The 27,763-nt window shown below is 43.5% G+C and overlaps 3 protein-coding genes across 3 annotated transcripts; 2 read left to right on the plus strand and 1 right to left on the minus strand.

Annotated features, from left to right (window-relative positions):
• Positions 1-580: 580 nt before the first annotated feature.
• On the minus strand, positions 581-4,907 carry LOC133902931 (probable methyltransferase PMT2). Its single transcript, XM_062344255.1, has 7 exons — positions 4,582-4,907; positions 3,000-3,645; positions 2,543-2,753; positions 2,160-2,451; positions 1,392-1,757; positions 1,213-1,290; positions 581-1,127 (listed from the first exon to the last, which is right to left on the minus strand). Exons 2-7 carry the CDS (start codon positions 3,639-3,641, stop codon positions 899-901), a joined length of 1,818 nt encoding a protein of 605 aa, XP_062200239.1. The 5' UTR covers positions 3,642-3,645; positions 4,582-4,907; the 3' UTR covers positions 581-898.
• Positions 4,908-7,897: 2,990 nt separating this feature from the next.
• Positions 7,898-12,523, plus strand: LOC133902933 (eukaryotic translation initiation factor 3 subunit B-like). Its single transcript, XM_062344259.1, has 11 exons — positions 7,898-8,150; positions 8,896-9,136; positions 9,571-9,717; positions 9,840-9,968; positions 10,096-10,224; positions 10,289-10,372; positions 10,475-10,599; positions 10,694-10,892; positions 10,981-11,513; positions 11,782-11,890; positions 11,990-12,523. Exons 1-11 carry the CDS (start codon positions 8,029-8,031, stop codon positions 12,332-12,334), a joined length of 2,163 nt encoding a protein of 720 aa, XP_062200243.1. The 5' UTR covers positions 7,898-8,028; the 3' UTR covers positions 12,335-12,523.
• Positions 12,524-24,156: 11,633 nt separating this feature from the next.
• On the plus strand, positions 24,157-27,260 carry LOC133903726 (VAN3-binding protein-like). The gene is made up of 8 exons (XM_062345167.1): positions 24,157-24,298; positions 24,601-24,777; positions 25,071-25,217; positions 25,305-25,370; positions 25,603-25,981; positions 26,079-26,219; positions 26,324-26,431; positions 26,765-27,260. Exons 1-8 carry the CDS (start codon positions 24,224-24,226, stop codon positions 26,959-26,961), a joined length of 1,290 nt encoding a protein of 429 aa, XP_062201151.1. The 5' UTR covers positions 24,157-24,223; the 3' UTR covers positions 26,962-27,260.
• Positions 27,261-27,763: the final 503 nt, after the last annotated feature.

Genomic DNA, 27,763 nt, shown 5'->3' on the forward strand with positions numbered 1-27,763 from the left:
GGTGAACAACGAGAGATTTTTCAGGCCAGAATCATTCTGCCATTCAGGACTCATAAATTGACTAATCACAGAAATCACGGCAAGTGAAAAACGTGTGGTAGAGAAGGCGCAAGTTTTACGAAATCTGAGAGGTACAGGAGGAGGACCCACAGGGGTACATGTAGTACATCAGACTCTCACAGTCTTATTACTCAAAAAAATCGGTTACACAGCAAGGAAAACTTCTGCCTGCAAGCTACTGCATCTGCACAGCTAAGTGAATGTTAGTCGGAATTTAGTTCAAGACATCAGCACAGTCAAGGGGATTGAGTTTGATCTTGAAATTTTGCTCTGGTGTGAAACTTGTCATTGTCACCCCCAAGTAGGTAGCTGGTAATTTTGAGGAATCAACTAAATTTCATGGAATTTCTGAACTTCCAGGAGGCATTTTCACATGATATGCACCGAAAACGGGGGACAGATGGAAGTGACAAAAAGATGTCTCATCAGCTCAAGCAGAAATAACATCCTTTCTTGTGACATCTCAACAGCTCAAGCAGAAAGATAATTATCAACAGATGGTGTGTGCAGTACAACGACAAAGTCACTAAAGCCTCTCTCTATATATCTTTAGAATGAATATTCGCACAAACTAGCCAGTAGCCAGCCAAGTATTGTCCTTTACCTACAAAATGAATTGGCAAGTCACCAATGTTCCTTAATGCTTTGGCACTATATATGCACAACAAACATCTACGACATCCAAGCAGTGTTTGTATATGGGATCTGGATGTCGAATGGTGAGGTCTGTACTCAGTACCTATGAAGTATGAACAAAGTCTATTCACTGACGAAACAGCACCAGGGGTTCACATCACAGGGAAAGATGGTGTTATCAAGTATTGCCGTGGTTCTGTATCTATGAATTGTTCTCTTCTTCGCTGCCAACCCAATACTCTTTCACTGCAATCAAAATCTTTTCAGGGATTTGAGGGCCATCTTCGTGATCGAGTAACTTGGATTTCCACCGCATTCCCGCCACTGTGCTTCGAACCTTGTTCAGTACATCAACATTGTCCCGCAGTATGACTGCACCTTCGGGCCGTAAAATCCTATCCATCTCCAGAAGAATGTCTTCCACATCACACCTACCAATTTTGACAAACTCATATTAGTGGATGATATGAATTGCCTTTGTATTACCAAAGGGGAGAAAGAACAGAGATAGCTTACCTGTTCTGATATAAACTGAAGACACCATTGGCATGTATTAGGTCGTATGTCCTAGGGTATGTAGAGAAGGCTTCACACCTGCCAACAGGGCAACATCACGAAAAATACAGGATCCGTTTTCACACATCAGCATTTCATTTGACAGTGAATGCTACAACAGAGGGAGAGTCAAGACTCACCAATCGTGGTATATGCCAATCAGACCTCGCTCATAGATGATACCGAGAGTGTTCCTCTGTGATATAGTGGGCACAACGTTCATTACCCAGGACCTGGGAGAATCAAGCACTGCAGCAAAACTTCCAAGGCCTGCATTCATGTCCATAATATTCCTATACCTCGAAGAACCTATCAGCTTGTTCACCCTCTTGTAAGTATTGACATGCTTCTTCCACAACTTATTATCCTCCTCGTAGACTTCTTCTGTAACACCTGGGGCATGGCCCTCCAGAATTCTTGAAGGGATGGCAAATAGTCTCTCTGGAAACTTCTTTAACTGTGCTGCCTCTTCGGGAGGTGTTATACAAGATTCCATTTTCTTATACCTAAAATAATGACCATACATAAAACGTAATTAAAAACTTATGTGATGAGAGGACAGAAAACTGAGCAGACTGTCAAAGTTAGAAGTAACTGCCACAAAAGCAGCATGTGTTTCTTCCACTGTGAAGAGAATATTTGCATATATCAGTAGTAATTGCTGTAACACACTATCATTACTCATCCCAACTTACCCTATAGAAGGGCAATCAATTCTTGATCGTATAACCTTTCGATGTGTTGCAATGTTAACTGTTATATTTATGAATTTAATTATGAGGATTTGGTAACAGTGTATGATTATGGCTTAGTCAAGTTCACATGACAATAGATATTACAAACATGCATATAAAGCTAATATCAGATAACTTAAAGAGTGCGTAACTGTGTATATATAGAGAACATACCATACGTCATCTGCATCTTGAACTTTGCACATCTTGCTAGCATGACCATTCTTTTGATGACATGAATGTGAATCTGTTTTTTTCTGCCAAATAGCAGTATCCCCCTTCTCATAGATTTTATCCCAGCAAAGCATTTCAGCAATGTCTTCAATTTGATCTCGATCTTCCTTGGCATCTTGTTTAGACCTTTTCCATGTTTGGTAGTATTTCTCCCAATTGATGGGAGGTCCAGATAGTATATAATAACCCCCAGGCCTCAGAACCCGGTCTACTTCCATCATGTACATCCCATCTGCAGGAAGACAAATTCCATAGCTCATTATGTATAAACAAAAAGGTTGACACAAGTATTGCACCCTCTATGAACAGTTGACACTACTCACCATTTGACCCCCAAGGGATTAAGCAGCGTGAGCAATGGGCCATATCAAAAGATCTAGAGGGGTAGGGGAGCTTTACAGTTCCAAGTACTCCAATAACTGCAGGAACACCTCGCTCCAAAGCAAATTGAACCTGAGCTTCGTGTGAGTCTCGGGGTGCAAATGACATGGTTAATATATTTTTATCCATCAGGTAAGCTCCGAAGCTTGCAACCTACGCGTGGTCAGAAATGTTACTCCCAGCTATGAAGGGGGATCAATACATGAAGTTAAATGTATGTGAAAATGCAGAGAAGTTGGGCTAAGATGAGTAACATCTAATTGCCTTGGAACTATGAAGTACAGCATATAAGCGAAAATACAATTAAGAAGACAAAAAAAGAGAGATCAAAAGTACCAGCCAAATGCTAACACATATTCAAGGGGGGAAATGATAACAAGATCTGGTTAGAGGACATACCCCACATCCAGTATCAAGTGCACTCCTGATGGTACCATCAGCAAGTGAGATGATGGATGCAAGTTCATCAATGTAAGCATTTGCTCCGTTGGGAAACATTGTCCCTCCTCCTGGAAATTTGAACACATCTCCCTGAAATTGGATCCAGTTCTGAACAGCTTTCTCGACTGTCAGACTCTTATATGGAGCATTCGCATATGGAACATAGTCGCGGCTCTTGGGCCAAGGGAAAGGGGCAACATAGCCTTTTGGTGCTGGGATTAGACAGTGCAGTTTCTCATTCTCTGCAGGACAATGCCTTTCTCTGTAGGTCATATTTTCTCTAGGAAAGGTCATTGCTCGGTTCTGGTCTTGACAAGGAGTATAGTCACTGTATCGGATGTGGCATGGCTCAATCATTTTATTGGTCATGATCAATGGATTGACACCACTTATGCTATGATGGGTCTCAAAGTGCAAATTTGGCAAGATTGCACAGTCTGTTTCTTGGTTAACCCTCAGAGCTATGCTATCACCCCTTCCTGTCCCACTTTTCTGCCAAGCGCCCAGTATGTAAAAGAAGCAGCACAAACCCATCACAATTACTATCGTCATCGTGCTCCGCGTTCTACGGTCGCCTGGATTCATTCTTGAGCCCCTCATGAATCTGAAATTATCACAGGAAGATTCTTATGTATTCGCTTCAAATGAAATTGGGCATATGTGGTATATGATGATCTTATGAACAAGATATTAGCGTCTAATAAATTAGATTTCAAAAACACAATTGACAGGTCAATCAAATGAGACATGAACTAAGTACTAGATCTGATTAGGTGAGGCGTGATCCCTTTGACTATGATATCGTTCCAACAGATTGGGTCTGACAATAAAGTAGTGAATCAGATTATCGTACTATCAAATGCATATTTATCAGGAGATACTTGAGATGCCGAGTCCCATGTATGCTCAAGTTCCAAGAGAGAAGCTTCCTGGGGTAACGATAAATCATAGTCTACCCAGACAACACACTAGCTCTAAGCACCATTTCAGATCCCTAACTGATTTGCTTAGTCCTGAAGCAAACAAGCAGTCCACCCTGAAGCTTTTGACAGAGCATGAATTAATCTACCCATTGATGGTCCGTGCAATTCGAATCGGAGACAAACATGCACCAAATCGCGGATACTTGTTTGGCTGGGGATCGATTCCAACACAACCCCGACTGGAACGGCAACAACGCAACAGTCTTTCCTCAACCACAGCGACGCCTCAGCGACTACGCCACCCCTCCAAAACCGAACGCATTCCTCCGAGTTGCGATTCCGCATGTCATAGCAACAAATCAAAGCAACAACAAAACCCAAGCAAGGCAAATCGCCGAAACAACGGTCGGGCTACCGACCCACAACCGCACGCGACGTGCGACGCGCTCCTCCGAGTCTCGATTCCGCGATTTCGTAGCAGCAGATCAAAGCAGCAACAGAACCAAAACAAGGTGAATCACCCGAGCTAGCTAGAGCCCCCGCCGCGGAGCTAGCGGGACGAATCGGATCGAATTCAAACCCCGCGCGGGGCGGAGGAGGGCTCGGAGGAAGCATACCTCTCTCCCTGCAGGGGGCGCGGGCGGATAGAGCGTAGCGGGGGCAGCTTCGAGCTTGCCGCGGCGGAGGTGGCACGGCCGGGAACGTCGCCTCTCCGCCGGGTGGAGGCGGTCGAGGAGGAGAATCGGTGGCGCAGGGGGGAAGGGGGGTGGGTTGGGAATTGGGTGGGCTTGGTCGCCGCTCCGCCCTGCTGCGTTTGACTATTTATCGGTCGCCGCAGCAGCAGCGCGGCGTCATGGGGCGAGTCGTCGTGCTCCCACTCCGAGGCAGCGAGGGAGGGAGGGAGCGATGCGGACGCGGCGGGAATGGGGAGGAGCCGAGCCGGTCGCGCTTGGCGTGTGCGGTGTGGTTGACTCGCTCGGCCGGCCGGCCGGCCCGGCTGGAGACCTGGATTTTTATTTTTTTATTTTTTCAGAAATGGAGACCTGGAATTGGCCGGGACTTCTATTTTTTTTATTGAAGCAACCATTATTTCTAGACGAAATAGTATTTCGGCATCTGCACCAGTATAATGCATCTAGCCATGAAAAAAAAAGAAAGAAAGGAGAAAAAGACTGAAACTTAATATATATAGAAAAATATATTAAATCCTAAACCCAAACATTCGGCTCAAAACCACCTATGCTCCAAAACAAAATAAAGTATTGCTTATTGGCCGCTATTTTCACCGTCACATATGGATGGAATTACCAACACTTATGTCTTGCCCTGCGGATTAAAAGGGTCTCAAAGACTCTATAAACTCCGACGTCCTACCTTGAACAGGAGGCAAACAACAGAGATATTTAAAATAGCACTTGAACATACATAGTCATCCTAGCCTTCGTGGTTGGTCAAAATATAGCCCTCAATGCCACCCACAGCCGACCGCCACCATCAAACGGTGATGTGCAACCGCAAAAGGTTATTAGACAATCTGATTAGCCAACCCTTGAACTTTCAGCCGAGCACTTCACTCCAAGCATGCTCTAACGAACTAGATCATCATTGCTGGATCGAGTAGAGATAGGACACTTCCCTATGCTCCGACCATGACGCTCTCGCTATACAGCCATTAGCAACATATTTCTTCAAATGCTTGCCAGAAAGCCTCCAATAGACATGTAATAATAAGGAAGCAGATCACCTCCCCACGTACCATGTGTAGCGCTCTCGTTGCACAACATCGCACAAAAAGATGTTACCACTGTGGGCTTTTGTCGGCATTGCACATGAAGAAGATGAATTCGTGCGGATATGAGGCACGTCTTCGCACTATCGGTGTAACTCTTTTGCTACAAGACATTGAACGAGTGTCTGAGGATGACCAGATCTTAAAGGGGTGTGATCACCATGACGTTCACTTGCCCCACCACGGCCATAGAACATATGAATCATTGTGGGCACCGCCGACACGATAGGGCGAGGCACCGGTGACGACCCACGATAGCGATGGCAGCGACCCAAGACAACCCACTGCAACAGGGCACAAAAACATCATGTTGACAGGTATTGATAGCGTGGTGTGGCACGAAACGCACAATGAAGCCAGCACATCAGCAACCACCCCTTCCCCTCCGTGGCTAACACCCAGATCCAGTAGCCATGGGATCCGACGACGGCCCCTTTGATAATTACCTTCCGATCTGCACATGAACACGAAGAGGAAGATGGATGGGTGAAGAGGGGGAAAAGGGGATGCGGCGTGACATGGCCGTTGACCTGTGAGTCAACTTTCAGTGGAGCTCCACATATCAGTGACCATGTCACTCTATGCAGTTAAGTCAAAGGAACCGCTTACGCAGATGGAGACCGCTGGTGTCCACATGTCTCTGCCTCCCTCGTCTTGCAGCAGCACACATAACATTCAGATATAGTGCAAGATTGGATAAACTAAACGCCTCAAATATCTCCCATATAGTGCAAGATTGGATAAACAAGTGATACAGTGGTGGCATCAAATTTGCATGGAGTCTTGCTCCACATGAGCAGTTGAGGTGACCGCAAGTTTTTCTTCAGCAACTCTTCACCTCTAAATCTTGCCCTTTTCCTTATGGCTTGCACTTGCACCTTAACCAGCTCCCCCCTTTTTTGCACCAAACTAGCCGCTAGCTCCAAACACATAGAGTAGTTATAAAGCGAGGAACAATATCACTTTGAGTTGGTTTGTCAATATAGTTGGCAATCTAACGCTGCATACGCACAAATTACCACGATCTAACAACACAATTAAAACCACTATAAAGGAGATTACCAGTGCCAAAGCCCAAAGCAGCTCAAGTCTGAACTCTGCAACAATATCAGCTGAAGTCTGAACTCTAAAGAGAGCTCAAAATTCCTTGGATTAGGATTCTAGAGTCACTCGGGAGGCGTGTTTGGGCTTATTTTTACTCTCACTCGGACTGATCTAACTGTAGCTACTAGCTACTTTGAGTTTTTTTTTCTAACAAGAGGAAACTCATTTCCATTACATAATAATGGAATTGAAGTTTGTTAGAACCAAGTCTTGCCGCGCCAGAGTGTGGAAACTCAAAAAAAAGTAGACAAACAACTACGACTATCATGGATCAACAAGTAATAGGAAAATTTTACTGTCGTAAAGTTCTACAACTCCATCACAGTACCACATTCCTGAGACGCACTAGGAGCGCAAGAGATGCACTAACTCGGGTATAGAATAGCACAGTATAAGTAAAAGACATACACATATATCACGGATCATCGTTTTCCTCCGTACACTTGTTGCATTCAAGATATTTAGGGGGTTACAGTCTGACAGCGGATAATGTGAGAGATATCACATTAGAAATATTTAGGGGAGTAGGAAGACATCACATTAGAAATATTTAGGGGAGTAGGAAGACGAGCAAAAGTGGTCTCAGCTTTTTATACATAGAGGATGAAATAAACCAATATGTACTGGGCCAATCCATATATCAAATGAACCATCAGATTCTCTCAAAAACAAAATGCAACACAATGCAGACATTACAGTTTGCATTGAAAGGACATAACCCAACGGCAACATAATGCTTGATGTGATCTAAAGTGTAATACATCACAAAAAAGCTCTTCCACAGTTATAGTCGAGATGTTGTCGTGCTAATATGTTTTTGATTCCCTTGCATCGTTAATCTAAAGGTGACTAATATGTTTTTTTATTCGTATTTTTAAATTTGGAAAAGGATAGGAGTGGTTTCGCGAATTTATGACTTGCAAAATGCAAAACTATAAAAAACTTCCTCAATAGCGAATTTATGGAACTTTCTCAACAGCGAGAGATCCTCTCTCGGGTCCACCTGTCAGCTTTGAGTCATAAGAAAAGGAGTCGCGACTCCGATCAAAACCCCAGCTTCATCCATCTCATCCTCACCTCCTCGCGCGCCGCCGCCGCGCCGCCACACCGCGCCGGCACCCCCCCCCCCCCTCTCGTTCTCGAGGAGGATTTGAGTTGTATGTAGGAGAAGATGGCGCTTGCAATCTCCATGGAAGGCATCGAGGCGCGGGCGCGGGAGCTCGGGGTGGACCTCTCCTCCGTCGATCTGGACTCCATCACCCTCCCCGCCGGCGAGGACTTCGGTATACTCAGGTATCCGCACGCAACCCCTCATGCTGCATCCCAATCGGTCACAAACACTAGTTCATCGCTTGTAGTATATGGAGGTCTTGGTTGCCCTAATTTGGCTTCATCCAGATGCAAGCCTCTTCAGTTGTACTTTTGGATCTCGTGCAATATTAGTGTGTTTATGTCGTAGGTTCCAGTGGTAGTTGATGGGTAGATTTGCGTAGTTTTTTCCTTAGCTTAACCGGTAGGATTGATATGATTCTGGCGCTGTTGGACTGGCATTTGTGTGTTAGTTGTGTTGCAGTTTTAAAATCTGTTGTAGATTTATATGTTTTATGTTGTTAATTGTCCACCTGTCACATTCGACATACTTGAGTGTGGCTAACACAAAGAATCTAGTACCATGTCTAACTATGTAGTATTAATTTGGTGTGCACAGCCGCAAAAATATGTGCTTGATTGTTGGTTTGGGCTGATGTATTGGCCCTTTCTGGTTTAATACACGTGCTAATATTGTTATATGCTAAAGTGTAGCATAGTTCGTGATTCACAAAATAGTACGCTAGCTACCTAAAGTTTAATCAGATTGGAGGTCAATGACAGTAATACCAATCTTGCTCGGATACTGCGTTTATTTGGTACCACACCGTGAAACTAAGCCTCTGACACTTGTGACTTGTGAGATGTGCAATTGGTTTGAACCATTTACCGTACTTTACCAATCTTGATTTTGCTTTCTCTGTTTCTGATTGATCATAACTTCATACAGTGATGACGAGGAGGTACTTCAGAATGAGGAACCTCCAGAACTTGAAATGGGTTTATCCAACATTTTTGTTGTGGACAATCTGCCAGTTGTTCCTCCTGAAAAATTTGAGAAGCTTGAGAATGTCATACGCAAGATCTACAGCCAAATTGGTTTGATCAAAGAAAATGGTCTTTGGATGCCTGTAAACCTAGAGACAAAGAAGACCTATGGCTACTGCTTCATTGAATATAATACACCTCAGGTAGTTTGCCTGTTGTCAGTTGCATTTCTCTTCTTATCTGCACAATGAAGCAACGGCTTGATTCTGTTTCCTTTGCAACTCATCCTTAGGCCCTAGCCACCATTTGTATAGTTTGAGTGACACCTTAGTGAGGGTTGTTTTATCAAAATATACCAGTGAATATTTTTCATATTGGAACATTTTCACACTGCCTGCATTTTTGGATGCAGTGCATATGCTTTTGGAATACTATATAAACAAACATTTAAGAAAATATTCTGATAATTGGAACAACAATGTTTTTCCACCGTCATGTTTCTTTTATCCCCCTCTTTAGTCATTTTGATTTCCATCAAAATATCCATGCCCATTTTAGATAATTGAAAGAGAAAGAAATCTTCTTTGCTTATAGCACTTAAGTTAAATATATGTATCTTTGTTTGACATCTTGACAGGAAGCTGAACTTGCTAGGGAGAAAACCAATGGGTACAAACTCGACAAGTCTCACATCTTTGCAGTTAATATGTTTGATGACTTTGAGAAGTACATGAAAGTTCCTGATACATGGACGCCCGCTGAAATTAAGCCATACACTCCCGGAGTATGTCTTTTGCCTCTCTACTCCTCGGAAGCCTACTTCTTTTTAGTGCTTAAAATTTTAAAGTAGCTAACTTTGTCATGCAACATTGCTTAATATATTAATATTGCATCTTTGCGTTGCAGGAAAATCTTCTGAAATGGCTAACTGATGAGAAGGCACGAGATCAATTTGTCATCCGTGCTGGTACATTCACAGAAGTTTACTGGAATGATGCAAGGAAGTTGGCGCCTGAGCTTGTGTTTCAAAAGCAGGTACTTGTATTTTCTTGCATTTACTTGCTACAGTTGATTTTTTAAAAAAGTTTATGGTCTGCTATTTCCCTAAATAGAAAAAAGTTCCATGTATGTTCTTATCCTTTTACTCCATTTTTCTTGCCAGTACTGGACAGATAGTTTTGTTCAATGGTCCCCTCTTGGAACATACTTGGCAACAGTTCATAGGCAGGGATCGCAGGTGTGGGGCGGTGAAAATGGCTTCGAGCGCTTAATGCGTTTTGCTCATTCACAGGTACTGGTGCAACACTAAAGTCTACCCAATATTTAATGTCCTAGCTGACAGTGGCTTTTAACAGGTGAAACTGATTGACTTCTCTCCTGGTGAGAGATATTTGATCACATACAGTAGCCATGAGCCCAGCAACCCTAGAGACACACATGTAAGAGATTGTCATAGATATATTTCTCTGCTCATAGCTTCCTTTATTTTTCTTTCTGAGGAAGTAGTTTATCCTATCTGACTTCCATTCATAATCTTGTAGAGGGTTGTCCTAAATATCTTTGATGTAAGGACTGGGAAAGTGATGCGAGACTTTAAGGGAAGTGCTGATGAATTTACTACTGGCGGGAATACTGGCGTTTCTGGTGTTTCATGGCCTGTCTTCAGGTGAAAGTGCCGGTGTTGCATTTGTTAATTAGTGTACAAATGTTTTTTCAAGTTGTCCCAATTGGATGCTTACTATATTTGTATGTGTTCGAAGGTGGGGCGGTGGAAAGGATGATAAATATTTTGCGAGGCTTGGGAAGAATGTTATATCTGTTTATGAAACTGATACGTTCTCCCTTCTTGATAAGAAGTCCTTGAAGATTGAAAATGTAGTGGACTTCAGCTGGTCTCCCACTGATCCTATTATATCCCTGTTTGTTCCTGAAATGGGTGGTGGAAATCAGCCTGCGAGGGTGAGTACAAACTTCTGCATTGAACCTCTTATAAGATGTTTGCTCAGTATTTAATGGTGAAGGCTAAACTTTCCCTTTCTATTGAAAGGTGAGTCTTGTGCAAATTCCTGGCAAAGAGGAGCTGCGGCAGAAAAACCTTTTCAGTGTCAGTGATTGCACGATGTACTGGCAGAACAATGGAGAATATCTTGCTGTTCAAGTTGATAGATACACAAAAACAAAGAAGAGCACATACACTGGTTTTGAGCTATTTAGAATAAAGGAAAGGGACATTCCAATTGAGGTCCTTGAACTCGAGAATAAGAATGACAAGATCATTGCATTTGCCTGGGAGCCTAAAGGTCATCGCTTTGCTGTCATTCATGGCGATGGCCCTAGGCCTGATGTTAGCTTCTACACCATGGGAACAGCAAACAGCACTAGCCGTGTGTCCAAGCTCACAACTCTCAAGTCCAAGCAAGCTAATGCATTGTTCTGGTCTCCTGCTGGGCGCTTCATTGTCCTTGCTGGGTTGAAGGGTTTCAATGGACAGCTGGAGTTCTACAATGTTGATGAGCTTGAGACCATGGCAACAGGAGAGCATTTTATGGCAACTGATATCATGTGGGATCCTACTGGGAGGTGAGCTAATCACTTCTTGATTCCACTTAGTGACTCTGGTGTTACTGTAATTATGTCAAAATGGTAAAGTCTTACACACCTGCAGTTCACCCACATATTGAATGGGAGAAATCATCAAATGTTTTTGTCAATTTAGAATTATATGCATGAAATTCTAAATTTCTGAGTTTCGGGCAAAACAGTCAGCAATTATACTGTGTCTTTGGTACCTGTGGATTCCCTTATAATTTAATTGATCTGAAATGGTTTTGCAACTCTTTTCGTTCAGATATCTCGCAACTGCAGTTACCTCAGTCCATGAAATGGAGAATGGTTTTCAAATATGGTCCTTCAATGGCAAGCACCTTTACAAGGTGTCGAAGGATCATTTCTATCAGGTGAATGTTCAATCACTTGCTTTTTTGGACGCACTTACCGTGCTGTATGATTGTCCGGTGTTTTAATGTTTTATCTTTTGTGTGAACTGAATGGTACAGTTCATATGGCGCCCAAGACCACCTTCGCTACTGACTCCTGAGAAGGAAGAGGAGATTTCGAAGAACCTGAAGAAATACAGCAAGAAATATGAACAAGAGGACCAGGACGCATTCAACCAACTGAGCGAGCAGGAACGCAGGAGGCGAACAGAGCTCCAGGAAGAATGGGATGCATGGGTCGCCAAGTGGAAGCAGATGCATGAGGAGGAGCGAGCATACAGGATGGAGCTGAGGGACGGGGAGGCCAGCGATGAGGAGGAAGAGTATGAGGCCAAGGAGGTTGAGGTGGAGGAGGTGGTGGATGTCAATGAAGAAGTTCTTGCATTCGACCTAGATCAGGAGTGAAAAGCTTATGATAGAATCTGCTGAGTTCTTTTTCGTTTGCTGTTATCTCGAAGTTAATCACCATTTCTTTGCGTAATAGGCTCTAGTGATCAAGCATACAATTTGCTGATCGTTTTACTTGTTTATACACTTGCTCCTTAATTTACGGATCATGTATTCAAATATGAAATTTTGCTGCTGGAACACTAATCTGTCTGGGCCTGCGAATCGGGGAGTACTGCATTCAATTATAATTTGTGTAGCCACCGTTTGGTAGATTACTAAGTTGGAAAACCTGTGAATTTGGTGCAGTTTTATCAAAACAAAGTGACCCAGACAACCATGGTTCGGTTGGTATTTAGGGCTGAAATTGATTGATCTTTTCCAGCTAAATCACAAATTACATGAAAAGTATTGCTATTTGTTGGATTCCAAAATTCATGAATCTCCAAGCTGTTTAAACTTGCCTTTCAAATAAAAAATTAACATGAAAAGAAATGCTAGTTGTACTGGTAGATATCTTCAGTTCGCTTGCGCCTTCTCTGTCCGACGAGATCGAGGTGAAAATTTGAGGATAAAAGCGAAGAACTCTCAGGAACATATGCTACGCCAACTACTCTTAAAAGTAAGCTAGTGTTATCCGGTTCTAGTTACTTCCATTCATTTCCCACAAGAGTTTAAGACACAGTACATAAAGGTTTGCTAAAACGCATTTATAATAGAGAAAACGTAAAAGTGAACGATAAAATACGCCATCAGTTGGCAACAGGCTAAGTAGCTCAGCCGTCCGATCCTCAGAGATGATCAGGAACAACTCGATCTCCTTAATTGAACTGGTACACGCTCCTTCTCTTCTGACTTTGCTTCTCACCTCCAAGCTGAGCATACTCTTCAGAGTTTTAGATTTCAGTGTTCCTGACAGTACCCCCTCCATGAGACGCACCTTGTCATCGAGGTGCAAAAGTAGGAAATGTGCGCTGTATAAAGGAAATGTCCTCCCAGGTTGCTTCCTCTTCAGACAGATTCTATCAGTGAATAAGCCATTGTGCCACAGGGCTTCCTTTCCTAGGAATGATTCTTCTGTTAAGAATTGCCACAGGCTCAGTCTTCAACTTGCCATCCTCCCCCAATAATGGAACTCCAGGCAAAGGAACAGCTAGCTTTCCCACATGCCTTTTCAATTGGCTCACATGAAAGACTGGATGTATGGTAGATTCCTCAGGCAATTGGAGCTTATAAGCAGCCTGTCCTATTTTCTCCATAATCTTGAATGGTCCATAATTCTTGGATCTGAGCTTCAAAGAGCCTCTCAATCTCATAGCATTCTTCTGTAAAGTTGGACCTTCAAATACACCATGTCACCAACCTCAAACACCCTTCCAGTCCTTCTGGCATCAGAAAACTTCTTTATTCTCTTTTGTGCCTCATGCAGATTCTTTTTGAGTTCCCTCAGCATGTCTTCTTTTTGAGAGATAGTAACCTTAGCCTCATCTGAAATGTTGCAAGGAACTGAAAACTCTCCAAATTCAGGAACTGAAAATTCTCCAATTTGGAGAGGTGGATAACCATACAAAATTCGAAAAGGAGTTATCTTTAGTGAAGTGTGGTAATTTGTGTTATACCACCATTCGGCCACGGGAAGTCATGTATACCACTCCTTAGGTTCTCTAAAAACCATGCTTCATAGATAAGACTCTAGGCATTGATTCACCCTCTTTGACTGCACATCTGTTTGGGGGTGATGTGCCGTACTGAATTTCAGTGTTACCTTGAGCGTTTTGAAGATTTCTTGGAACAATTTGCTGGTAAATATTCTGTCCCTATCACTGACAATGGATATGGGTACATCGTGTAGCTTAAAGATATGATCCAGTAAAAATTGAACCACTTGTTGAACTGTATAAGGGTGAGCTAGAGCAATGAAATGTGCATATTTAGTAAGTCTGTCGATTACTACCAAGATGACATCTCTTCCTCTTTGTTTAGGTAAACCTTCTACAAAGCCTATAGTCAAGTGCGTCCAAGCCATTTCAGGGATTTCTAGTGGTACTAGCAGACCAGGATTAGCCACATTTTTAGATTTAGTGACTTGGCAGATAGGATACTCAGAGATAAATTCCTCAATGTGCTTCTTCAGTATGAGCCAGTGGAAAATCCTTTTGATCCTGTGATATGTAGCTCTTATTTTAGAACGACCACTAATTGATGAAGAGTGAAAATTTCAATGATCTTCTTCCTCAGCTCAGTGCCTTTCCCCACGTAGATTCTTCCTTTGTATTTGAGGACTCCATCTGTGGTGAAATAACCCATGAGCCCTAGATGTTCCTTGCTGAGAGTCAGTAATTCACTGCACTTTTGGTCATCAATGTAACTGGACTTAACCTCCTCTATCCAGTCTGGGATGAGAACAGTGAGATCATAACAAGATGCTTCTTTTCTTGACAAAGCATCAGCAGCTATATTCTCTTTCCCCTATTTATACTCCACCACATAATCAAATTCTAATAACTCGAGCAACAATTTGCGTTGAACTCCATCCATAAACCTCTGGGTAGTAATATACTTAAGACTTTGCTGGTCTGTTTTGATAATGACCTTACCTCCAATTAAGTAATGCCTCCATTTCTTGAGTGCTTCAATGATAGCCATAGCCTCCTTATCATACATAGACTGAGCACTCGACTTAACTCCCAAAGTTTTGCTAAAAAAAGCTATTGGATGCCCAGATTGCATTAGCATTGCCCCTATTCCTGAGCTACATGCACCAATTTCCAGGGTGAAGGGTTGGTTGAAGTTGGGCAAGGGTAGAACTGGACATGTGGTCATTACCTCCTTGAGCTTGTTAAAAGTAGTAGTATGTTGTTCTCCCCATTGAAATGAGTCTTTTTTCAATAAATCAAACAATGGTCTGCAGAGATGTTCATACCCTTTTACAAACCTCCTATAGTATCTGGTGAGTTCTAGAAATCCCCTCAATTGTGTGACATTTGTGGGAGTAGGCCACTTCACAATATCAGCCACCTTACTAGGGTCAGTCTCCACTCCCTTTCCACTAATAACATGTCCCAAATACTCTACTTGAGGGGTGGCAAAAACACACTTACTTAACTTAGCAAACAACACATGCTTCCTCAGAATACCCAACACTATCTGCACATGCTCAATGTGTTCTTCTGCATCCCTACTATAAATGAGTATATCATCAAAGAAGACTGGTATAAATTTGCCCAAGTATGGAGTGAAAATGGTGTTCATCAATGTTTGAAAGGTAGCTGGGGAATTAGTTAGCCCAAAGGGCATCAAAATATACTCATAATGGCCTAGATGAGTCCTAAAAGCTATTTTAGGGATATCTTCTTCATTCATCCTTATCTGATGATACCCTGACCATAAATCCAGCTTGGTGAAAATATATGCTCCATGCAAGGCATCCAAAAGATCTTCAATAACTGGCATTGAGAATTTGTTCTTTATTGTGATGGAGTTTAACTCTCTATAATCTACATGTAGCCTCCATGACCCATCCTTTTTCCTCACCATGACAGCATGAGATGAGTATGGACTCAAACTGGGTCTAATGATATTTGCTTCTAGAAGTGCCCTAATTAACTCTTCCATGACCTCTCTTTTATAATGGGGAGCCCTATATGGTCTTAAGCTTGGAGGTTGTGATCCTACCTTTAGATGTATGTCATGATCTGGTTCCCTTTTTGGAGGAAGTCCCTTAGGTTCCTGGAACACATCTACATACTTGTAAATGGTAGGCCTCAGAAATTCAGGCACTTCTACCTCTCTTGACAGATTTTGCTCATTCAAGAAGCAAGCTCTGATTACACAGCCCACAATTCCTTTCTTCAGCATCTTCTCAAGTTTGATGGCCTTAACACGGTGCTCGGTGAGATCTTGCCTGCTCGCTCACTCCAGTCCAGCGCTCTCGTCCGTCCCATCTCCATTGCACCAGCTCCTCCTCGCCCTGATGCTTCTCACTGACAAGACATGGCCCCGTTCCTTCTTCCTGTCAGATGAATACGCCGTCAGCTTGTGGGACGGGAGAAGAGAAGCCGATCGAGGCCATTGCTGATACCGTCATCCACCAGATAAACAAACCACCTCATGCTTGGCAATCGATGATAACTGGGACGAGCTGAAAGTATGAAACCCAAACCACTTTATTCAGTTCAGGTGAAGGAGTGGATTGGTTTGAATTTATCGATTTGCCGGTTGTTTTGATGATCAACGACAGCAACATGTTGTGCAAATTTGTGTTCTATTAATGTCTCCGGTATAAAACACGAGTTAGGTCTCGTGTCACCTCTTCTCCTGCTTTACTCACATCTAATAAAAATCTTTTAAAATTCGAATTATTTATTTATTTTTGTCATCCACAATTGTATTTTCTGTCTCGTTATCGGCTACGGATATAAGATCCGTTTTAATAATAAAAATAAATGAAAAATTAAAAGAGAAAATAACGGATAATCTCATCTTTTTTGATCTATCTAAAATCAAACTACAACATCGCTCTCGACGTATTCGTTCGATGACGCTTACATGACGCATCTATTATCTCCATACATTAAATTTATGATTAATATTATCATATTTAATATTTATATTTTTGTTGCAACTAGTTAATTTTTTATACTGAACTGATGCTTGCGTACTAAATATTCTTACTTCTCCTCGTACTCCACGTCAATTACATCAGGTTCTGAGCTTCTTGAACTCCTAGAGGACCTGTAATTCGACTGCCGTACAATGTTTTGGCAATTCATGCACCGAATGACTTGGTTGCGGTAACCCACGAACCGCCTTTTGCATGTTGGGCATGTTCCCTGCGAATGAGACCTGTTGCATTAGTAACTAGGAACAACTGGTATGTTCAAAGCATACCCGGCTTTTATTTGACTACTACCAAAGGACAATATGATGACTGAAGAGTAGTCACGCTGCAAAGGCGTAACAATGGCAAAGCTCATGTTGATGCAGAGATGGTCAATTGACCATCAAAAAAGACCATACAAGAAGCCCAAACTAAGAGTGAGCTGTGACTATCAGACATAATTAAACTCTATGCTACACATCCACTGGCTAATACTATCTCTATTCTAGTATCCCATTTGCATTCAAGTTCAACAGCTCTCTTAAGTGCCAGGGAAGCAGGGAATACAAATCAACGAGTAGTTTTTTTGCTCTCTGTTGTATAGTTGATCCCTTGATCAAACAGAGTGGATGTTCCTTCTCCCACTCTCCTTCTAGGCGCCTCGTAGTTGTGCTTTGCGCCCTCTATTTGTTTCTTTTTTTTTTCTTTTTTTCCTTTCAATGGGTCTTTTGTACCTCTTTTACTCCTAGTCTAATAAAATCGGCAATCCTCGTTGCCGTCTTTAAAAAAAAAAACAATTCAAATATCGGTATGTTCAGAGGTAGGACAAAACTCTAGCACCACAAGTTGTCAGTAGAGACACGATAAGCTAACAGAAGTTAAAGCATGCAAACAAAAATGCAAGGTGATTGGATAATTTATCTATACTTCTTCAAGAATATAAAGAATGATCAATTGATCACGCATGCACAACCTGCTGCAATGACTCGTTTGAAGTGAGACAGCGAGTAAAGAGGTGCACAATAACAGATAAATTCAGAAAGGCAGGTGTGTTGTTACCTCAATGACAAGCCTGTTAGCAAAGGTCCCAAGGAGAAGAGGGGCAGAGAAAGGCAGCACGAATGTACTGAAAATGAAAATTCTGAATAGCCACCCTGACAGTGCAAGCCAAAGGAAAAACAGTGTCTGCATAAAAAGGATAGTTAAAACACATCAGATACTGAAAAGGATCTACTATGGTTTACAGCAGAGTTGCCAGATGTAGAACTATGACATATAATATTCTGATCTTAAAACAAAGTTGTACTATGCTAAACAATATTCGGAATTTCTGATCTTAAACAGAACAATGCTAGTATATATGTAAGTTGAAACACTATTCGAGTTTGTGCACTAAAGTTACATGGTTTCATTTCCTAGACAGCTGGAGGAAAATGTGTATGCCCCGAAGAGCTAACATCTGTGCTAGGGTAAATTTCTCGGTTTTTTTATCAAGCATACCATAAATGATTTGATGTCCCTAGCGGCATGTGGGATGAAATCCCTTTGGTTTTTGATATTTTCCCCTTAAGAAGCACAAAAATTAATTCAACAAAAGTAGGCCAAGTACGTATCCCTGGTGTCACATTCCAACTTGTAGATTCCGCAAGTTCTTATGATCACGTCGCGATTTACTCAGGCATCTAACTTTACAAAGAAATTTAGTGATCCCAAAGATGGGCACCAGTAACCCTCAATCAGACTGATCAATGCAAGGCTGCAAATTTGGTGTCCACTTGTCCTTGATTGCACACATACTGCAGTAGCAACATGAAATATACCTGAACGAAATCAAAACGTCGGAACTAGATCGCTGAGAAATCATCAGATGAGAAACATGAAATAGGCTAATAACTAAACCGGTTTAATGATATTTTTTTTAGAAACACCGTACAAATTCTAAACACATGCACACACTCATACCACCACACATATATACTCACACAATATCTACTGAAGACTAAAAATATAGATCGTGAATTGACAAAGTTACCGTAAAACTCACTATCGATACGTACATCATCTATTACTAAAAGAAAATTTTATCTTGATAAGCCACACAAAAAACGAATCTCGGCTACATACCTGATAAACAGGGAATAAACCACGTCTACTAACCACAAGCCCAAACAAGCCTTGGTTCAGGGATAATTGGAGAGTCTTGAATCTTCGTCAAGGTAATAAGCAGGGAACAAGGGACACTCATCTGAATATCCTTTTTTTTCCCTTTCTCTGAGGGCATCACTCATCTGAAATCCTATCAGCTTGAACGGGAGAAGGTTAGTATCGATCTCCTCCTCTTTGATTTCTTACGCCTCCTTTACAGTCTCACAATTTTCATTTCTTTTTTTCTTCGTTTCCTTGTCTCTGCTCACACAGAACTGGACGATTAAGAAAAGTAGATCTGTTGATCTCCATGAGATGCAGAAATGCGATACGTCGATTAGGGCGCACGAGCATGTGATTTCGCCCATAATCGTTTGGATCACGAGTCGCTGATCCAATGAGCTCCCATGACCATCAGTGCTGCAGTCTTTAGAAAATGATTCTTCCAGCTTGCAACTGATGGTACCCGGTCGCAACGGATGAGGCAGTACATAGTTAGTTATAAACAACAAGTAGGAAGCTTTGAAACTAGCAAGATCAGCATTGGGGATGTTCTGACAGATTTTTTTTATAGGAAGATGTCCTGCCAGATTAACAGTACATTTTTCACTTGGGTGAATCATAGATTATCCCTGTCGTACAATGGAGATTACCAGTAGTTAACTGCTTTCTGCTAAAGCTATCATTATAGAGATGTGGTAATTATCTCCCCTGTGTCGCCCGGTCTGGCGACTCGGGGGCGACTCCACCCTCAGCCCTAACACCCCTGCAACAAGCCGGGGAGTCGTGGTCACGGTCCCTTCTCTCCCCCATCGCCCTCTCCTCTCCTCTCCTCTCATCCCCCTGGTTGTTCTCTGAAGCGGTGGCAGATCTAGGCGCCCTCGTCTTCGGTCGGCTGGATCCGGTTTTCCTATGGACGGATCTGCTACCGGCGGAGGCATATCCACTATTTGGGTCCGACGGTGTCTGGGTGGCGCTGCTCGAGTGTACTTTATCGGGCGTCCACTGCAGCGGTAGCATCCCATCTGGGCGCAGTTCCTACAGCTTCTTGCCTGCTCGTTGCCGATGTCCATCGTCGTCTGGCCGGTGCCCTCATGGGCTACAGTTGCAGAGTGAAGTTCGGCCACGCCGTTTCTCCGTTGCCCGCCGGTCATCCGCTGCCTCGATGGGGAGCTGGCAAGCTTTGTGGCAAGGGAGGCTCAAGGTGGTTGTGCTGCTTCGACGTCGATGCCGTGTCGTCCATGCTGCAGTGGTTTAGTGTGCGATGTTGTGGGTCGGGGCTTTGCCCTCGATCGTTGCTGTGCTTGTTAGTGGATGTGTTGCTCAGACCTTGCTATTGTGTTGTGTGTTGTTGCTCTTGCAGGTGTACTGGTCGATCTATCGATCCCGTGGTGGGGAACTATGGGCGTAAGCTGTGGTAGGCTTCATGTCATTGTCGGCGATGATGACGCCTAAGGGCGTCATTACCTCCCTAGAGGTGTCGTGTCAAAGCTTCCCCTAGGATTTCTCTGGGTGAAAACCCTGTTTAGCTTCCCAGACGAGCGACAGTGGTTCTATTGCCACTTCCTTCTTGGAGGCGTCATTTCGGAGAATCCCTCTATCTTTTGATGTTTTAAGTAACGACACTTCTTGCAAGGCTCACCATCATCCGTTGTTTGCTGTTTGTCCGACCCCTTTGTTTTCCAGTTCGGCGGGGCTTCTAGTCAGCTTTCGGCGCTTCGCGACAGGGGCTATGCTCTGACATCCGAGGACTCCATCTATTGCTTGTGGTTTGGCATGAGCCGCCGACCGAGTTGGTTGTCAGGCGTGGGAGCAGGGCTCCACCTATGGTGTTGTCGGGATGTTCTGGTTGAGGTGCTAGCTAGACATAGTTGCTGGTGCGAGGAACGGTGATGTCCTAAGAGGGGAGTGAATTAGGACACTTAGAAACTAATTGGCTTTAAAAAATTCACAAGATGAACCTATATCAAATTCTATCTAAATATGCTCTAGGTATATCTAGTGAGTCTACTCTACCACTCAAGAAGATTACAACCTACTATAGTAAGGTAAATTGCAAGTATGTAAATGCGAAAATGTAAATAGGGTAGAGAGACAAACTTGACACAAGAGATTTTTATTCTATGGTATTGGTAACACATAAGTCACCCCTAGTCTACGTTGGAGCTCCACAAATAATATGCTCACGGTCGCCAAGTCTCTTCCGATTATGGCTCTTGAGCTACCAAGTTACCAAGACAAGATCTCAAGCACGATGAGCCACCAAGTCACAAGATAAGGTCTCACTACTAGTCTCTCTTCTGGTCACTTACCGTCGTGATCACTTCGAAGTTTAAGCCTCCAAGTCAAGGGTCTCTGCGTCCCCGTACATATGTCTTGCCGTCGCTCTACACTAAGTCGGAGGATCAACAAGCTTGAGCCACCAAGGCCCAAGATGCCGGCAAGTCACCAAGACTCTAAGATGCTGACATACCACTCTGTAAAAGCTAGGATCACTCTTTGATCACTTCTTCAAGCTACAACACCTAGCTACAACTCACTTTAGGTCTATAAGCACTAAACACTCTCTAATCTTGTGCTTAATTACCTTGAATAATTACTTTAAACACTTTGGTAGCTTGGATGTCTTCTCAAGTGTATATGAACTTTTTCTAGACTCCAGCAGCATGCCACGCCTTCAAATAACTAAGTGCATGGGTATTTATAGCCTCAAACCCGCTAACTAGCCGTTTTTCTAACGACTCGGAAAAGCTGTTAACACCAGATGATCTAGTAAGAGTAGTAGCACTAACACCAGATCATTCGGTGAGTACAAACTCAGAAACTAGCTGTTAGAACTCCACTCAATGCCTCTGTGAACACCATATACTCTGATGTGCCTTCAAATTCATCACCGGACCTTCCGGTGAGTTATCTTGAGATATCCGAGCCTTTGCAGTCTCTTCATGTAAAATTCTCCGATGCATTCGTCCGGTGTTCATTCTATTCACGTCAGACCATCTGGTGAGTTAAAGCTTCTCATCTTTTCCCTGTAAATGCTCCAGTGCAACTATCTTTGAGATCACCGAACTATACCATAAGTTGATCTTCATTCTTCAATACTTGTAGTCGCCTCTGCAAGAAATGGTACAATGATATACTTTGGTGTGCACAAACCAAGCACTGAACCTTCCAGTGAGTTGATCTTCAGTCTTCTGCACTTGCATTCTTCTCTGTAAGAAATGCTCTGGTGTTACCCAGATCATTAGACTATCTTGTGAGGTTCTCAGCCTTCTCCCCCTTTGTTAGAAATACTCTGGCGAGTTCAACACACAGAGCACTGGACCTTCCGGTGAAGTCATCAGCATTCACTTTGCCTCTGGATAAAATACTCCGGTGAGTTTAACCCCTGAACACCGAACCATCTGGTGAAGTCAATTCTCCTAGGACTTCTACAATTCAGTTAATCTTTGTCTCGGCTGTAGTGGCTTCTTGATGTATTGTATCAATAAGATCTACTAATATATATTCTTAATAAGTATATTAGTCTCAATGACTATATTATCATTAATCACCAAAATCACAAATCATGATCTAATAGGGTCATTTTCGCTACAGCTGACTAGGTAGCGTCGTTAGGTGTGGATGCTGTTAGCTGTTCAAGAGTGCCGGGTTGTATGCTGTTGACTGCGCTTGCCATGGTTGTTTAGGTGGTGGGGGTTCCTTCCTTTCTTTCTTCTTTGTCTTGTATGTGAGCTGGGTTTCGCGGGTTGTAACGTTATACTTGTTAAGGTTTTCAAGCTCAGTTTTCTTCATAAACTATGTCACTTTTCTTTTTAATATAATGATGTATAACTTTTCTGTGTGTTTGAGAAAAAAAAAAGGTATTATTATGGTCCTCTTTTCACCTTTTGGCTACACACTCATTTACAATCACTGCTAATCCATTCTTCATCCGGCACTACAATCATTATTCCTGTCTTGTAAATTCTCTAGATCAAGTTACTGTAAAAACTTGTGGACATATTTCCATGTATTGTAACGTGCATCTTATTTACTATTTTCTTTCCCAGACACGCGATCAGCATTACATATTTTCTGTACTCATTTGCTATAAGTGGTAATCATAAACCACACCCCGTTGCCATTAGCAGGACCATCTCCTCGACCCCATCGACATTAGTTTAGTTCTAACTGGTTAGTTTTGGCAAGATCCATTCCAAAAGAAGCAATGCGCTTCTGTTCGTTTTCACAGTTTACTACTCTACTTGAGCAGCACAAGTTCTCAAAGGGGGAATACTAGCCTAAAAGGGATATCAAAGTGATGACCACTTGGAGTAACATCGAAGAAAGATTTCGTGGGGATGGCAGCTATAATACTATAAATCTATATGACTCCTGATGCATTGTAAATGCCGCATGCTTCTACTTTTTTGGGCATGCTCTCGCAACATAAAGACTCGAAGCCATGCAGGTGTCACAAGATCAGTGCATCAGGGCTTCCTGCTAAAACCTGCTAAGGTAAGCTCTCTCTTCTCTGGAGTGCTTGTCTTTTTTTGAGGAGGAATGGAGTGCTTGTCTTCAGAATAGCTTCATCTGCTTGCTACTGTACTTCTCCCTGTCCTTATTCTCTTGTTTGTTCGTTTGTTTCTTTCCTCGTAAAGTCTAGCTATTATCATTAAATTGTTTGCGCAGTATGCTTTTTGTAAGTATTATAGACATACAAATTTTGTAACTGTTCTAGACCTGCAAAGTTTCAGTGATCAGTCAGACATATGAAGCTGCTGGAAACAGTTCATTTTAGCTTCCCCCAGTACATATAATGACATTAACATGGGGAAAATAGACTCCTCTCACATGAAACAAAGTTCTCAAATCATACTGTGTGTACAGCCAATTAAGCAATGCTTTTTTATTCAATAATTTCTATTGTTCTCTACTGGTTGTTTTCTAGTGGATTGTCCAGAGTAACAAAGGCGAATCGCGTAACAGTGGAGTTAAACTGTAGGTAGGACTTTGATATCACCTTTAGTGGACGACAATAACCTGCCCCTCCCCTCGCATTTCAACTATAAATAGATGGTGTCAGGATGATCTTTTCTCATCACTACTTTCTCACTGATCTGATTCTGTTGTATCGCTCAGCGCAGCCGCAATAAGCCTGGTTCGATCAGCGCTGATCGATGGAGCATTTCAGGAGAGGAGTGGAGTTTGGGATGGCATCCTTTCAGAGATGCCATTCTATGTCATGTCAAGTGGTGACGATACAATCCTTTCCCTCAGAACATATTTTAATTATCATGCCATAGCTGTATACAAAGTAAACTAACTATAGATGTGGGCTAAGGCTAGTAGGCTCCTGTAATTCGGCTATTTCTAAGTTATAGCACTGTTTATTCATTTGTCATAACTGCATCTTGTGACAAATTCAGAGAAATGCTCAACTGTTGCATTTGAATATTCGATCATTGTGGTGCCTGCATACTTCTACAGCATGCTATTACATCTCTCTTTTGTCCTTGGGGCATGACCATATTGCCATTGCTGAATGTTCAAACAGGCAGAGAGCGCTCCGATCGACGCGCAAAAGGCGGCGATCCGCTGTAAAGAGAAATCACAGCGTTCTAAATGCAGCAACCCCGCAGAGGTGCTGGTCATCCCTGAGCAGGCAATGGAGTTCCTCTCTCGAACATGGAGCCCCTCCTCCTCGGATATCTTCCAAATACTCTCCCCAAGCGTATGTTTCTGCTTATGTTTATGTACATGGACCACAGCTTCCATTTTTTTCTGTTTTCACCAACTAAGGGTCGACATCTATCTCTCAAGTTACTCCATTAATTTCCAATTAAAAAATACTACTACTAGCACTTCACTTCAGCTTTAACCATTAGGTGTTTAGCCTCTCAATATAAAGGCATTTTTTGTGTGTATGTGTGGAATTTTTTTTTCGAACAGATATGTAGAAAGATTGTCAGTGTAAAAAATGTTATGACTTCCTTCTAACTGTTTCCTCATTTTGTGCTAATCAAGAGCCTGGGATCATCACCGGAAGACCGTGAGTCAAAAGGCACAAGAGGAGACGGAGACGAAGACAAAGACAGAGGCAGAGACGATGAGAAAAATCTCGACACGGTCCGCTCCGATGGAGGAAGAAGCCAATTGTTCGATCAGACATGGGTAAGTCACACATTGGGCTCACGTCTCAGCTGCAACAGGAGTTTATCTTGGTATGAACGATCAATTGATCCCTGCGTTGCCTGACAGGGAGTTCTAGCGAGTGGGAAGCATAGCTCCGGACAGCGCAGGCACAAGATAGCCCAGCCTACCTGGGTAAGCAGTAACTCAGCGCAAGATGTTAGTCAAGGTGACAGCGCTAGGCCTCGTTTGGAAGACGGGAATTTTTCGCGTTCGAAATGGGCCCTAACGTGGCACAGAGCAGCAGACACAAATAGTAGAGCACATCGTAACTGCAGTAACATAACAGTATAGTACAGATGGTATCTTGTCGGAATTGGAACAGTGATTTCTTTGTTTGTTTGCATTGGCCAAAAAAAAAATGCAGCTCAACGCTGGGAACATGAAGGCAATGCTGCGAGGGTTCTTCCTGGACAGCGTGCCGGTCACCGGAAGCCGGCGAAGGAGGAGGAGAGACGAGCTCCGGCTGCACACAGCGCAGGTGCACACGGCCGTGTCGGTGGCGCAGCTCGCCGCGGCCGTCGCGGGCATCGTGTCGGTGTGCGAGCTGCGGCCGGCCGCCGCTGCGGCTGACAAGAGGATGTCCACGGTGCTCGCGTCCGCCGCGGCGCTGGTGGCCACCGTCTGCGCAGAGGCCGCGGAGACCGCGGGCGCCAACCGCGGGCGCGTCACGTCCGCCGTGAGGAGCGGCCTCGAGAGCCGCTCCTCCGCCGAGCTGCTCACCCTCACCGCCACCGCTGCGACATGTAGTAATCAACATCCATCGACGCAAACCATGAAACTAAGATTACTTGAAATTTCAGATTTTTCATTTGTCTGTTCTTGTTTTGCTACTTCTTTCAGGCCTGAGGGGAGCTGCGGCACTGAAACTGAGGGCAGCCGACCTCAGGGGAATCGGCGGCGGTGGCAGCGGCAACGCCATGGCCATGAGCATCAGCGCTGGCATCCAGAAGGGCACAACCCTCAGGGTCTGCCTGCCTTGCGGTGAGAGTGAGACATAAATCACATACCAGTACTGCATCGTTGCGTGTGCAGATTAACTGCAACTAATGATTGCTTGCATACATGTTTGGATGGTATGCCCGCAGGGAGGGTGCGGGTGAGGACGGTGGCCGTCTTCCCGCAGCGCGGCGGCGCGGTAGCGCTGAGGCTGGGGAAGAAGCGCCTGCACGGCGCGTTCGCGACCTACAAGGACTGTAAGTAACAGGCCGAACAGCTCGTACACACGCACAGTCACACGACACTGTTCCGATCCGCTGCTTCTTGCCGGAGACGACGACACCGCCGCTCGTACCGCGCGCGGCACTGCACCGTAACACCTGAACCATTTGGCCGGTTGCCCCGGCCGACACCCTTGTCTCTAACGACCCAATCAATCACGCATTACAACTTGCATGCCAACTAGCTGCGCTGTTATAATTTGGCCCTAAGCTGCTTGGCTCTACCGCTCTAGTGCTCTACACTGTGGTGATCCTGGCGACCTGACTTGATTGACCGGCGATCCACCGTCTTTTGATGATCCAACTCAGATAAAGTCGCGGCGGTCGGAGACGGCAGCGGCGTCGAGGCGGTGGTGGAGGGGCGGCCGGCGTTCCCGGTGGTGGTGAGCACGGCGGAGGGGGAGACGGTGCAGCTGCTGCTGGAGAACCAGACGCACTGCAAGGTCTGGAAGGCGGCCATCGAGAGCATGCTGTCCGATCAGAGGCTCAAGCGCGCCAACAACTGACGATTGATTGGCCACCATCTAATCTAACCCTTACGGATGGATGCTTATCAAATAAGAGGGATGTACAGCTAAGATAAACCGTACGTACGCAGAGACATGCGTAGTTGTATTTCCCAATCAAGCACGTATATATGTGTAATGCTCTGTATGGTTCTGTTGGATGGAGTAGATGTGTAATAATAGTTTTTTTATCACCTTATGTCTTGGCTCTTGTAGATGTATCATGTATGCATGTGTGTGTGATTATTGTAAGTTCATAATATAAAGCTACAGGTAAAAATAACAGAACACATAGAATTGAAGAGATATACCTATTTTTATGGCTTGCCTTTCTTCCAGACCTAATCAAGGCTATCATTTTGCACACACAAAAAGAGCTTAAACGTTTGAAGGAAAAATAGCCTGAGCAGGAAGAACTTCCAGGGTGATGATAATAAGCACGAGTTCTTGAAAAAGAGAGAGAAAGGAATGGAAGAGGGAAATCGAAAATGCTATTTTGGGCTAGACATCCAATAATAGTTTACTCGCTACATGACATACATATATTTGGGCCGCAATGAACAGCAACCGAGCAAGATTTTCACCCTTTTTTACTTCCGCGTAGATCACTTTTGAGATTGGTGTGGAGAACAAGCGGACGGCGAGAATGAGCTACACAGAAAAGAAGGGGTTGCACTATGCTTGCCACGTGTCAACATCCTATTTGCCAGGGATGGGCGAGCGTAAAATAGGTTTGGGTTTCAAACTTCAAACGTGTTTCTCCCAAACCGTGAGTCTGTTTCCGTTTCAACCATCTTTAGAA

Source organism: Phragmites australis, chromosome 21 (assembly GCF_958298935.1).
Source record: "Phragmites australis chromosome 21, lpPhrAust1.1, whole genome shotgun sequence".
In the NCBI taxonomy this organism is placed as follows: domain Eukaryota; kingdom Viridiplantae; phylum Streptophyta; class Magnoliopsida; order Poales; family Poaceae; genus Phragmites; species Phragmites australis.